Source organism: Astyanax mexicanus, chromosome 21 (assembly GCF_023375975.1).
Source record: "Astyanax mexicanus isolate ESR-SI-001 chromosome 21, AstMex3_surface, whole genome shotgun sequence".
NCBI classification, from domain to species: Eukaryota; Metazoa; Chordata; class Actinopteri; order Characiformes; family Acestrorhamphidae; genus Astyanax; species Astyanax mexicanus.
In genome coordinates, this window is record NC_064428.1 from 1,739,579 (window position 1) to 1,752,884 (window position 13,306).

Here is a 13,306-nt window from a genome sequence, read left to right on the forward strand (position 1 = left end):
TGTGTGTGTGGGGGGGGGTGTGGTTTTAGCATCAATGCGTGATGCATACGTTCAAAAGTTACGTACTTGACAAGACTTTTTTTTTTTTTTCTTGGACAATCAAGCAAAGGCAGATTATATCTGCCCAATAATATTCATTTTACTCCAATATTGGAAACACAGATTGTGTCATCTTGTAAGGTTGGACACCCTTTCTCACTTCTTAAAATGTGGTCCCCTACAGAGACAGCAGTTGGCTGAAGAGCTTGAAAGTCTTGGTGGCATCAAAGACCAGCTCCTGAATGAAAAGACGCATGCAGAACAGCTCCTGGAGGTTCTCAATGGGGTCAGAGAGGAGCGCAGCCAGCTCAGTCAGGAGCTGCAGGAGAAAGTGGAGAAGGTAACTTTCAAATCTCATTTCTTGAATTTGTTTAATTTGTTGCGGAATCAGTTTTTGGTATTTTTTGTGTGATGTTTGGCTAAAGTATTTTTATTTTTTTCCCTAGCTGGCACACATTGAGGAGAAAGTACAAGGTCTAGAGAAGCAGAAACTGCAGCTTGAAACTGAAGTCAATACTTTGAGCCAGGTTGGGATTATATTTATTTTTTTTGATGCACCAATATGATTGTATTTTTTCTGAAACAAGAACCAAACAAATTTAAATGTTTGGTTTCATGTTTGTGTATTTACGCTTGGGGTACGGTGAGATTTTTCAGAGGCACACTCCTAACACAGGGCTATAAGAATCATTGGCAAGATGCAGCACAAATTACAACTATGTTACCATAGTTTCACAGTGTAGTTTCAATGTTTTATGGCCATTCTCTTCTAGATAACTTTCCTATTCCACCTTAAATGGTGCAACAGACGGCAAATGCTGCAGCATTTAAGGAAGAACGAAAAAATTATAAAGTTAATAAAAGCTCATTTTAGCTCCCCATCACAGAGGAATTAAAGAATGCCCAGTAGTAATAAATTGCTGCACCATCTGCTGCCCCCTTTCTGAAGATGAATGATGCCCTAAAGTTAACTAGTTAACCAGCAGCACCACTGCTATATATCTGTATTAACTGCTTGAAGGTCTTGTCCCAATTTTTAGGGGGAGGATTTTGCCCCTTCCCCTTGTAACTACTTACAAATATTATAACTAATATAATAACTATATATTTTTTATTATTACTATTATTTATACACACACATATATACACATATATTATTTGGGATAAATAATTTTGGGTGCTCAACTTTTGATGTTGAACTTTTTTAAGTGTTTTTTTTTTTTACTTATTCCTTATTCATTTGTTTTTTCCCCCAGTCTCTTCAAGAAGCTAATGCTCAGACAGATGTTGCCTCCAAACGAAAAACGCTAATGTTGGTTTCTGAGATGGAGACTTCTAATGAAAAGCTAAAGGTACTTCAATTTGATCTTTTAAATTAATCTAATCTTTCTGTTGGGTTAACTGTAATGAGAAGCAGTGTTTTCCAGCTTTGATATTGGTGTTTTCATGCATGCATGCATCTTCTTTATTTCTGTTTTGTTTTTTTCTTGGTTTTCCCCAACAAAGGCTGCATTCATGAAGCTTCAGCGAGTCATTGATCGTCCAACGCCAGTAGATCCTCTTGCAGATGACATTAGAAAAGAATGGCCCTTGTTGCACCAGCTGGTTGCAGTCCTTCCAAAGTCCCAGAGAGCTGTATGTTCTAGTCTTACTTCCAAAACGAATCAGCTTCACAGCGTTCTTGGGAAAACTGGGGTAAGGGTCATCATCATTAGCATGATTTTATTTTTTTTTAACACAAACCTGATTGCTGATCTGCACACACCATGTTTAAAACATGAAGATAGAGAGTAATCCTCTGTAATGCACTCACTGAAAGATCTATATCATAATTGTAGGAAATGAAGATAATAATAAGAATTTGAACAAATTTGACAGACCAACCAAACCCTCCCTCTCTTTAGGTGACCTTAAAGACAATAGCCCAGCGCCACAAGGCTCACTTCATGGCTCAAATCCATCGAGACGTCGCGTCCTTTGAGGAGAGAAGACTGCAAGATGTGCTTATCCGGCAAACTCAAGCTCCCTCACGTTCCGTCCAGATGGTGCGAGAAGATTTGCAGGAGATTTGGGACCAGCGACTTTTGGAGTTGTTGGGAAAACGCAAGCAGTGTCTGCAAGTGAGTGTAGTATTCATATTGCTTGAGTGTTCAGAATTGTCTACAATATCCTTTAATAATACTAGAAATTTTCATGATCATTGATTTTATTGTCTCTGATCTGACCGGGCAACATTTTATTTGAATTAAAGTAAGCATGTTGTTTGATCTTGCATTTCGCAAGTTTCATTCAGGCCCTCACTGATTGGCTGAAAACACTCTGCCCTGCTTCGCCCCACTCAGTGTAGTTTTGTGCTTCAGTCAGAGACCTTATTATTGATTCGAATGGTTAGTTTATCTGTGTAAATGTGTTTGTGGCAGCTTACACTGTCACACTGTTTAATGTGTGGCTGGTAAGCAATCGACCAATCTGCAACTTTCATCCACAAGTTTCCTCCAATATGTCAATACACTGTCAAACTCACTTCCTTTTGCCTGCTTGTGTCAATACAGTATAATTACGATATTCATATTAACAATAAAAATGTAATTGGTAGCAGATTTTGTGAGTAGCGTAAATTGAAATATTTCAAAAGGGTTTAATACTCATATCACAGATATTTAAACATGGTCAAAAATGTAAGATTAGTATATAGACAGTATACAGCATATAGATCCATACACACTTTTTTTTTTTTTTTTGTAAATAAGCTGAATAAATCCAATATTACAAATAGTGGCATGTTGGTCTTTGTTTGATGCTCAGTGTTTGGTAAATATTTTTAAGTTGCTTTTTTGTATTAGTTTGAAAATTATTTAAAAAAGTAAAGCAAAATAAACAGTTTAATTTTGTACATTTTTTGAGTGTACAGATTTAATAAAATGAAAAGCTGTCAATATTATCTCAGTTGTGATTTGTAAAAAGTCTCTTCGTACAAGATACAATAAGAAAATGTCTCTCTCCACCCGTGATAGGATATGGACAGCATTCTGGAGTTCCTGGAAGATGGTATAGCCAAGCATGCAGTCACTCTCTCTGAGGAACATCAGGCACAGATCAGTGCCCATGAGCAGAGCAGAGCGCTGGCCAGACGTGCGGACGAGGCAGCCGTGGTGCAGTTTTTTGAGCGAGAGCTTGTTCGTCGTACAGCATCGGCTGATCGTCAGAAAGCTTTCAATCAAGTAAGGCCTACTGTTATTTGCTTTATTTTTCTTAATTTAATTGACACATGCTGTAAATTCACTTTAATGATAATCATTCTTGTTTGAAATGATTTCTCTTGTAGCACCTTTTGGACAAATATGATTCGGCAGTGTCTGTCTTGAAGTCCTCGGAGAATAAGTCTCAGCATAGCCTAAAAGAGTTGCAGCGAGAAAACCTGGCACTGTTGCCAGGTCAGAACACTGACCCGCCTAAGACTGTGGCTGACCTACTTCAAGACAAGCAGTGCCTCTTGCTTCAGTTGCAGCAGGCGCAAAAACAAATGGAGGTAATGATTCTAGAAACTTGCAATACTTGGAGTTAGAATGACCTTTTTTTTCCTCTTTGGGGGAAATCTCTAATTTATTTGATGCAAACTTTATCAATATTAAGTATTAAATGAGCAGTTATAAAAAATAAAAATGATAGGAGATGAGATTGATTGGCTGTGTGTAGATTTTGACCCATATTTGGCAAGTTGCTCCAGCATTGCGTGAGGTCAGAATGCTGCAGTTCTTTATTCAGCCTCTTGATGGTAATGTGGACCTTCACACATGGCTGCAGAACCCCTTTAAAACCAGTGTTGTCATCCATGCTCTGTGTGCAGTATGAATGTTGCCACTTGTGTCAAACAAATTGGTCAAACTTACTTGTCAATGGGGGAAGCAAAGTAAAAACAATTTAACACTACTGACTGGGTACCCCTGTCAAGAGTACAGCACATAGCTCAGTACAGTGACTGTCTGAACACAGCAAAACTAGCAAAGTTAACTTAAGTTCTGTTCTGTACAGAAACTCGCAGTATCTAATGATGTATCAACAGGTTTGCTTGGAAAGATTAATGTGGCACCCAGACCCACCCTCTGTTAATATCTGGGATTGGCCAATAAGGCTAAAAGGCTACCAGTATTCAGGATTGTCTAAAAAAACACTGATCACATAAGACAGTACTGTATTTTTACTCTCAGTACTTTAGTAGTACATTTTAGAATATTACTTTTAAGTACAAAAATGTTTTAATACTTTAGTACTTCTACTTAAATGTGATGCTTAAAGAACACTTTAACTTCTACTCACAACTTTTTTTATGATAGAGCGCTTGTACTTTTACTCTTTTAGTCTGGGTCTCTAGTATTTTTTTATACACATCCTGGTTTCACACAGTCAATTACATTACATTTAAAAAGGTCTCACTATGTAGGTATATCATAATGGAGCACTACACTGACCAAGCATGCTCTTAACCAATCAGCTGTCATTCTGCTATTTATTTGCCCTCGCCGCCCTTCTTAGTACTAAATGTTTTAACGTACAAGTTCAAGTGAGGTTTGTACAGCATGACTGTGTATCTGCAGAGCTTTTCCTTGTCTTTGTTCATTGTGTTTACTTTTTTGCCTTATGTATTTGTATTGACTACATGTATCTACTGTCCAGGGAATGTGTTCTACTAGATTGTAAGGCATTGCTGTAGGGAACTGATTGCATTCAGCTACACAAGCATTAGTGAGTTCAGGATGTTGGGTCATCAGAACTTCATCTAAACACCAACTGAGGATGGAGCACCATTATTTCAGTTCCACTGCTCCACCTCTCAATGCTATAGGGTTATTCTATTCTATTCTCCTGTGTCCTATACCTGGCATTAGTTATGGTGCCAATACTCAGCAATAGGTAAAACTTAAAGTAAATGAATGCATTTGTTAAAAAAGGTCCACAAAAATTGGACATACGGCACAATCATGTATTCATATTTTAGTTGCATCATGAAATTTATTTTCTTTCTGTATTAACAGGTTTGCTGATGCATTTCCTATTCATTTTGAAGCCTTGTTTCAGCATTTCTCAGTTCGTTTAATGCACTGCGAGTGAGAAAGAGTAAACTCTTAAGTAAAAAAAAAGGGTTTTAAGGCATATCTAGTAGTGGAAAAAATGGTAGGAGGAGAAAAAGAGACACAAAAACAGGAAAATGCGTTTAAATGCTTCCCTTCCCACAGGGGTCCAGTTAAATTAGCTCTGAATGTTTTATGAGACCCAGCGTTTCAGCTCACACTGCTACTGCCAGGATAGGGAAATTGTCTTTAGGGCACAGACTAGAGGTTAGATCACACTGGGGGATGTGGTTATTGGTCAGTCTAGTGACATGAATGCAGACCAGACAAATGATATATAAATCACAGTGAAAATCACTGTAATGCTAATACAGCGTGATATTCTGTTGACTGTCATTCAGGCATGATGCTGAATGCTGCAGAAGACTTTTGTCATGGTGTGGGGTTCAGTTTAGTGCAATGTCAGATCAGCTTTGGTCTTTATTTCAGGCATTTAACAGCCGATGTTTAATGTTGGGCTTATAAGAAATTGATAAGTTATTGTTATAATTAGTAACAGTGTAATTAATTCTTGCAGTTATTCCAGGGCTTTACAAACTACTGCTGGTATCTTGTCAGTGAGGCTTGTCTAATAGCCTTGCTCATAAAGCTGCTAGACTAGGGTTAGCTTTTAGCATAGCACAGATACTTGTTCAAATCCTGTGCTTTCACTTTTTGTGCGCACAGCTTTCAACTTTCTTTCCCAGCTTCAGAACTGGCACACCTCTATTTCCTAATCTCCTAAACTCAGTCCAATATTTATAAATGTATACACACTCCCAATATTCCATAAGCAACCCATAAACATGAAAGAGAGTAAGTGACAGAGAGAGAAAGAGAGAAAATGTTTATTTTTGTTAAAAATGCACATAAATTAACATTTTTAATTGACACTGAAAGCAAACAAATGGAAAACATTTTTTTTCTTTTATATTCACACTTTTTTCCGCCATAACACAAATAAAAAAACCTAGATGTATTTTTCTAAAAAAAAAATAAAAAATAAAAAAGCAATTACAAAACTATAGTTAATAAATATGTATTTACCAACAAACTTCATAACATCCCAGCAGAAAAACTAACAAAGGGCTTTTAATTATGAATTAAAGATGCAGACACACCAGCCTTCTACCCTAGGTCTGGAGTAGCTTATCTGTGATTGCTAACAACCAGATTAAAGTATGTAATACTGCAGGCCTCGAATGGGCTGGAGAGTTTTAGCTCAAATGCTAGCCAACTGTTTTTCCCAGCTGGATTACTCGCTTAGTTAATGACAGACCAAAGTCACTGTGTGGTTCTTCAGACATCTCTGTGACTACAGGACTAAAGCCCTCCTGTCATTTTTTGGCTCAGTTTTGGGTTTTAGAATCCAGTGCGATTGCTGCTGAAAATCATCCAAACGCTAGAGCAAACACTGCAATATAGCCTAAAATAAATTAGCAATTTTTCAGTACAAATTATTCAGTCTTTTCACTTATTCAGCAGAACTCTTTTTTTGGGTGGCCAAATATTCAGTGCATTTCTAGCTTTTGTGTATTTTTAGTATTTCATTGTATTGGTGTCAGTGCAGATTAGGGCTTCAGTTAATTCAGACTGTAGTAACTATCATTCTCTCTCTCAAAAAATCCGACCCGAACCATGAACTGTCATTATGAGCCCGACCCGATCTGCCCCATAAACTGGCTGTTTTCAGGTTGATTGAATGAGCGAAATATAATTAGAATTATGTTAATTAACACTGTAACATAGCATAGAACTATTATTTAATTAAAATGATTTTTAAGAACAGCTACACACAGCAAGTCAAATGCGGAGGCGTTCACGTGCGCCCAGAGCTACGTGATTACATTTTTCATTTTTATTATAGTTTAATTTTATTTTGTTTTTCTCCTACAGTTCAGCAAGTTTTAATTTCTTTTTAGAGTGGGCTTGCTAGTTTTTATTAGGTTTCACACATCTCATTAGAGAGATCAATCTAAGAAACGAGAGAGAGAGAGAGAGAGAGAGAGAGAAAGAGATTTGTGTGTTCTGGTATGAGCTACTCACAGGTAAATGTTCTCACACACTGTATCTCCTGTTTCTCTTTCATATGCCTTGTGCTCATATTGTAATCCCATACATAATTCTGCAGTTTTTCAGTGTTTTCTGTCATATTTTGCGGCAGCACGAGCGCTTTAAACGAGAACAAACGCCACGGACCGCGAGGTGCCGCTGCTGTGCCGAATTCGACTCCCTGCTGAATCCGACTCCGCTTCTCAAACAGAATCGGCACAACACCGCCCGCTGTACAACTCAGCTGTACAACAGTGCTTATAAATAAATTAAACAAAAAAAGAGGGTATTCTATCAGTAATTTTAGTTAGTTTTAGTTAGTTTGATAAACACACAATACAGTTCCGGTTAATAATGTTTTTTCACTTTCAGTTTTCGCTACATCTCGGACTATTTTCTGGAGCCAGACCCGACCCGGCCCGAGCAATGTGGTGGGAAATCTAAGCTCTAACCCTGAGATATTGTAATAAAGTAAAAAAGGTTCTGTTTTGCCAGGTCTAAACTAGTGCTGGGCGATAAAACGATATCGATAGTTATCGAGGAAACTATATATCGCGATAAGTCGGGGCGAGAAATTCGATAAACTAAATTTTCTATTTCCCGTTTAAGTAGCGTTGTGAAAAGGCGCAGCACGAGATCAGGCAGCACGCTGAACTGCTGCTCAGCCCAGTACAACCCCTCCCCTCCCCTCTCCACCATCCCCCTCCGCCCCACCCCCCGAGCCCCTCCACTCTGAACTCCTCACATAGCGGCTCCTTCTCTCCCATTTACTGGATAAACTTCATTTATACTATTTAGCGGCGCTACACTGGAAAACTCACCTTTTAAATATGAGGCATGCGTCTCCAAGATATTTAGAGAGGTGAGCTTGTTCAGATTTCTGAAGGCAGGTAAACGCTGCTCTGTTTGCTGCTAGTTAGATTAGCTTGTCTCCAGTTTATAGTTAGCGATGTTTAGGTGTAAAAGGGATCTGTGCAATCTGTCATCATTAGCTAAGATGCTTTCACTGCTTTTTACATTCTAATAAACTAATGGGTAACGCACGTTAGCCGTGTTAATCCACGTTTCGTGTAAATTAAGGTTAACTTCAGCACGAGTGAGGGGTTAGTATATAAACACACAGAAAGGAAGCACTTTCCATCTTTTTTCCTAACTCTCACTGTTTCTGTTAGAAAACCCTGAGGGCAGCATTCTCCTCTGTCTTTGTGTTTTATAGTTTTTAACAGATAGAGAGTCTGTTATGCTGGATATTTTACTAAATACTGTTGTAGAAATGAAAATTGAAAGGTGGGTCCGCACCCACCTCTCGCCTGGGCTACAACTCCCTTACGTGTTCGTTGAATAGAGGAGTCTCAGACAGATGGAGTGAAGTTGAAAGCAAAACAAGTATTTATTACAAAAGCTGGAACCAGGAGAACACAAAAGAGCGGTCGTTGACCGTTCCCCGATATGCTCTGAACCCCTGTCATCTGACTTCCATGTTTTAAACCCAAAATGACGTGAAAACCTGGTGATGAGGCGTTGCTAAAATCATCTTATGTCAGCATGCATGGTGTTATGTGTTAGCGCTGAAGATTTCGCTGATGGCTCAAGATTTGCTGGTGTTTTGGCCTTGAGGATGTGCAGTGGAACAGCACGGCTTTGTTCAGTAATTAAACAGTGTTGCAGCTCTCCTGCACACAAGCCCTCCTTAATTTTGACAGGTGAAGGACTTTACGCACATAGAGAGAGAAAGACTGTATTGTTTTGTCCAAAAGTGTCTTGTATTAAGCAAGGTCATGCAAAATGCACTATCTGCTGATTTAGTGGGAAAAACATGTCATACAATGGGTCTCAGTGAGGCGTTAGCGGCGCGTGATTAGTCAGCCATATAATAGGTTCCCATACGTTAGCAAAAACTCCCTTATGTTATGTATCCTGTTTGTCAGACTTAATGTCACATGCTGGTTAGAAACAATGTTTTACTATATGTGTGGTTTAGAGGTTAGTTTTCTATATAAATGTGTAAAAAGTGTACTGTGAGCGATAAAATGATCAAATATAGTGTTAGTATAAATGTGTGAATAATATGTGAATAATAAAATGATCAAATGTGGTGTAAGTATTGGTTAATGCATATAAAATACAAGGTTTTCACACGATGGTAAGTAATCATGATTAAGGTAAACAAGGTTTCTTCGTAAGATTTCCCACAATACAGAAGATTATATAATCTGTCTAGCTGTATTTGAACTGAGCTAAACATTGCTGTTACTGAACTGGAGTTTTAAATACACTTAAGTAATGTAAGTCTAGTCTACTGAAAGCCAGTAATGTTAGTATAAATCTGTACTGCAGTAGAAGTGGATCATTTCAGAAACTTGACTTTATTCCTCCCACCTCCATTATAGGCCACTTTTTTTAAAATATTTAAATGTTAGCTTAATTTAAATGTAAAAAAAACTAAAGGCTCTTATTTAAAAAAAAACATAAGCAGTAAATTATCTAAAATTACAACAAATAGAAAATAGAAAAACAGTAAAACATATGTAATACATACTTTTTATATGACCAAAATTAAACTAGACTGAAATCTGACTAAAACTAATAATATCCGATAGACTAAAATGTAACTAAAACTATTATACATTTTAGTGAAAAGACTAAGACTGTATCAAAATCACCTGTCAAAATGAACACTGTGATATACTCTTGTATTTTGCTTTATGTAGTTGCCTGCATTCAGGGAGGGGAATGATCTTTTGATTAAATATAATTTTATAAAAATAAATAAAGTGTTATTGCAATTTAAATTAAACAGACATATAATGTAAAGGGTCTTACATATTTTTTAGTTTATATATTTGTCCCCTTTTTAAAATTAATTTAAAAGCTGTACCCACCTGGCAAGATGTTAACATCCTAGTGTCTGTCCACAAGGCTCTGAGCCTGCTAGTGATTTTGTCCATAACTCCCTTATTCTGTCACTTCTGAGTAAAAATAGAAACCTTTAAGTGTAACAGAAAGTGATTTGATTTATATCGTGATACATATCGATATCGGCTGATATGAAAAACTATATCGTAATAAGATTTTTTTCCATATCGCCCAGCCCTACAATCACTGTAATTCTTGCGTTACTTGTGTAACAGTTAAGATTACAGTGTACAGGGATTTCATGTATCTGTATGACATTGTGTATTTGTGTGGTCTCTCTGCAGGCATACGATTATGAACAGAAGAAGTTACTTGCAACTAAAGGTTAGTGCATATTTAATTCACAGTATTGCAGTATTTCTCAAATTACTTAATTCGTTTTTTGTTAACCTAAGTTAATCTATTGGCCACAATGTTGCTTTAAACTTTGCATGTGTGTGCTCAATTTACAAACCTTTTTTATCATTCTAGTATATACCAAAATAGTTTAACATTCTTTAATTAATTGAATATACAATGATGTAAGACCATTAAAGTAAACAGAGAGATAAGTGCTGGTCATGTGTTGCAGCCATGCTGAAAAAGCCAGTGGTGACAGAGGTGCGGACCCCCACAAACACCTGGAGTGGACTAGGCTTCTCTAAGTCTATGCCTGCAGAGAGCATCAAACAGCTACGCAGAGCCAGCCGTACAGTGTACAAACCTGCTGTCAGAACCATGTATGAGGTATTTGTACAAACAGGCACTCAAAATGTTTTATACTTGAATATTTTATGATACACATGACTGTTCTCACAGATTGCAGTACACTCTGTATGCTTACATAGCTTCTGTTGTTTTTCTGTTTATAAATATTTCAATTACATTATACCTATGTAGGGCTGGGTATTGCTTTAAAGTTTTTGATACCGATATCCAAATTATTTTTTCCTAATTGTAATGAATACAAAAGCAATAATTATTTAACAGCTGACATGGGTAATATGATTCTCATATTGTCACCTTGAGAGGCTCAATCTTTTTGGATCTTGTTGGAACAAAATAATGAGCATTATTTTGTGGCACTTCATTAAGAACAAAAACAGCATTACTTACTAACAGTTTACACTATAAATCTTTTTCTTTAAGCATCCTGCTGGATTTCCTTCTAAGAAATATTAACGTAAAATGCTTGCTCTTTCCTCAATGATGGTATCACCTGCTGTGGAGTACAATTCACAAAAAGTTCTAACATTTTGAGGAGAATGATAATAAAAGTTTTTAAGTTTTTTTTACATTATATAAAAATGTAATTGTAAAAGTTTTAGATTGTGTTAGCCTTTGCTTAAAAATATTACAATATTACCTGGTTCTTAAAGGATAATAATTAGTTGTTCAATATATTAATGGAAATTGTATATTTAAGGCATTTTTTATTTACTTGAGTGCACATATCAAACAGTCCACATATCAGTCTTAAGCATTTATTAAGGGGGTACTTAAATTTTAATTAAAGAATCAGCATTAGATTGGCAAATTTTTATTTAATTAATTAATTTGTAAAAATCCTTGCTGAGCGTGCTTGCCTTTGGCATGTATATGTGCTTATATTTCATGTAAACTAGGGGTGTAAAAATATCTATATATCAAAGTATTGTGATATTTTGTTTTGCAATGTTGTATTGATTTTCAAAAATACAGTATTGATATTTAATTATTAGCTCAGATGTAAGGATTGGTGGTTCATTTTTTTTGTGATTAAACCGTGACCACTAGGTAGCATTCTATAATTAGATACCACAGTTCTGACTGGATGAAATTTTTTTATATTAGATTTTATAATTATGTGTTTTTGTACTATAACTATTTAAACTATTACATTATATTGTGTTATTTACAATATTGCAAAATATTACAATTGAATCCTGTATCGTGATATGTAGCATATTAACAATAAGCATGTGTGTGTGTGTTTTCAGGGTCCTCCTCTCTCCTGTGTGGGCAGTGGAGGAGCTTTGAGTAATGGCAGCAGTGGGGACAGCTGGAGGGAGAGGAACGGAAGTGCTGCTGGTAACAGTAACGGAGCAACAAACGAGTTCCCCACGACTATCAGCCCACCAGAGAGGAGCAAGAGCCGTACTGGTGAGATAAATCAGCTCGAAAACTTTTGGTCTAAATTTGCATAAACACTGCCAAGAACCCTGTGAAAGATGTCTGTGCTACAAAGTTCTTTATATGAATTTACTTTTGGTCTACAGGGGCTTGCAAATGTATTTGTACACCTTGAAATGTTTCACATTTTGTCACCATACAGCCACAAATTTATATGTACTTTGTTAAGATTTTTAGTGATATACCAACACAAAGCAGCACATAATTGAAATGTGCAACGAAAATGATACTTGTTTTAAAAATTAGGATCAAATAAAAATCTGAAAAGTGTAATTTCATGTGACTTTGTGTTGGTCAATTACTTAAAATCTCAATAAAATGCAGTGTGTTTTACAGGCCTTTACTTTAAAAATTACATTATATACATTTGTGTATTTTTACAGCTATAGATCAGTATTTGAGCAGCAGTAGCTTTCTCTTTTATAAGGGGTCCTCTGTGATTTTATTCCATGTATGTGTGTTTTTCTCAGACGTCAATTGCAGTCCAGATGCAAGAGTTTTTATTATATGGACTGCATCTCCTCCATGGGTGGAAGTAAGACCTTTCTCTGAAAGGGACGGACTTGCCAGAGCTCTTCAGCACTCTGGGACTGGGCAAATACATTGATGTCTTCCAGCAGCAGGAGGTATACACACACACACACCTAACAGCAGCTTTATTCTTTTACCCATCGTTCACACTGGCAGGCGACAATGCGACAAGGGACACACACATCGAGATTTTCTCAACTTTATGCAAATTACTTGTGATTGAATGAAGCGATATTCTGCAGCGATTGGCCGAACAAGTTCTTCTGACCAGTCACAGACACGGAGGTCTGAGGTCCTCACCCTCTGCTCTGTGAACTTTTGACTCCCACTGTACTTCATTCATATCCCCAGCAGTGTTTTATCGTTTGTGTCTTATTATTTGTGCTGAAAAGACTGAAGCGTTTACACTGCTCAACATGTGCTTCAAATGCCTCTATTGAAATGCAGATCTGCCAACATGTTCGCATTTTGCGTAACGGATCTGCATTTTGACCTCTTCGTACGCTTGT

General features: G+C 36.8%; 1 protein-coding gene across 8 annotated transcripts in view; it reads left to right on the forward strand.

Annotated features, from left to right (window-relative positions):
• LOC125785700 (centromere-associated protein E-like) overlaps nucleotides 1–13,306 on the forward strand; it is a 143,603-nt gene that overhangs the window by 26,148 nt on the left and 104,149 nt on the right. For 2 of the 8 annotated variants that reach the window (XM_049469755.1, XM_049469754.1), the window contains exons 39-49: nucleotides 224–379; nucleotides 486–566; nucleotides 1,296–1,391; nucleotides 1,546–1,734; nucleotides 1,944–2,159; nucleotides 3,054–3,260; nucleotides 3,365–3,568; nucleotides 10,400–10,439; nucleotides 10,687–10,841; nucleotides 12,074–12,236; nucleotides 12,737–12,892. The exons of 1 other annotated variant lie outside the window; for it this stretch is intronic. In XM_049469755.1, coding sequence (XP_049325712.1) covers nucleotides 224–379; nucleotides 486–566; nucleotides 1,296–1,391; nucleotides 1,546–1,734; nucleotides 1,944–2,159; nucleotides 3,054–3,260; nucleotides 3,365–3,568; nucleotides 10,400–10,439; nucleotides 10,687–10,841; nucleotides 12,074–12,236; nucleotides 12,737–12,873 — 1,644 coding nt within the window. In that variant the 3' untranslated portion in view covers nucleotides 12,874–12,892. Of the gene's footprint in view, nucleotides 1–223; nucleotides 380–485; nucleotides 567–1,295; nucleotides 1,392–1,545; nucleotides 1,735–1,943; nucleotides 2,160–3,053; nucleotides 3,261–3,364; nucleotides 3,569–10,399; nucleotides 10,440–10,686; nucleotides 10,842–12,073; nucleotides 12,237–12,736; nucleotides 12,893–13,306 lie in introns of those variants that run through there. 5 more of the 8 variants (XM_049469752.1, XM_049469757.1, XM_049469758.1 and 2 more) reach the window with 4 other exon arrangements.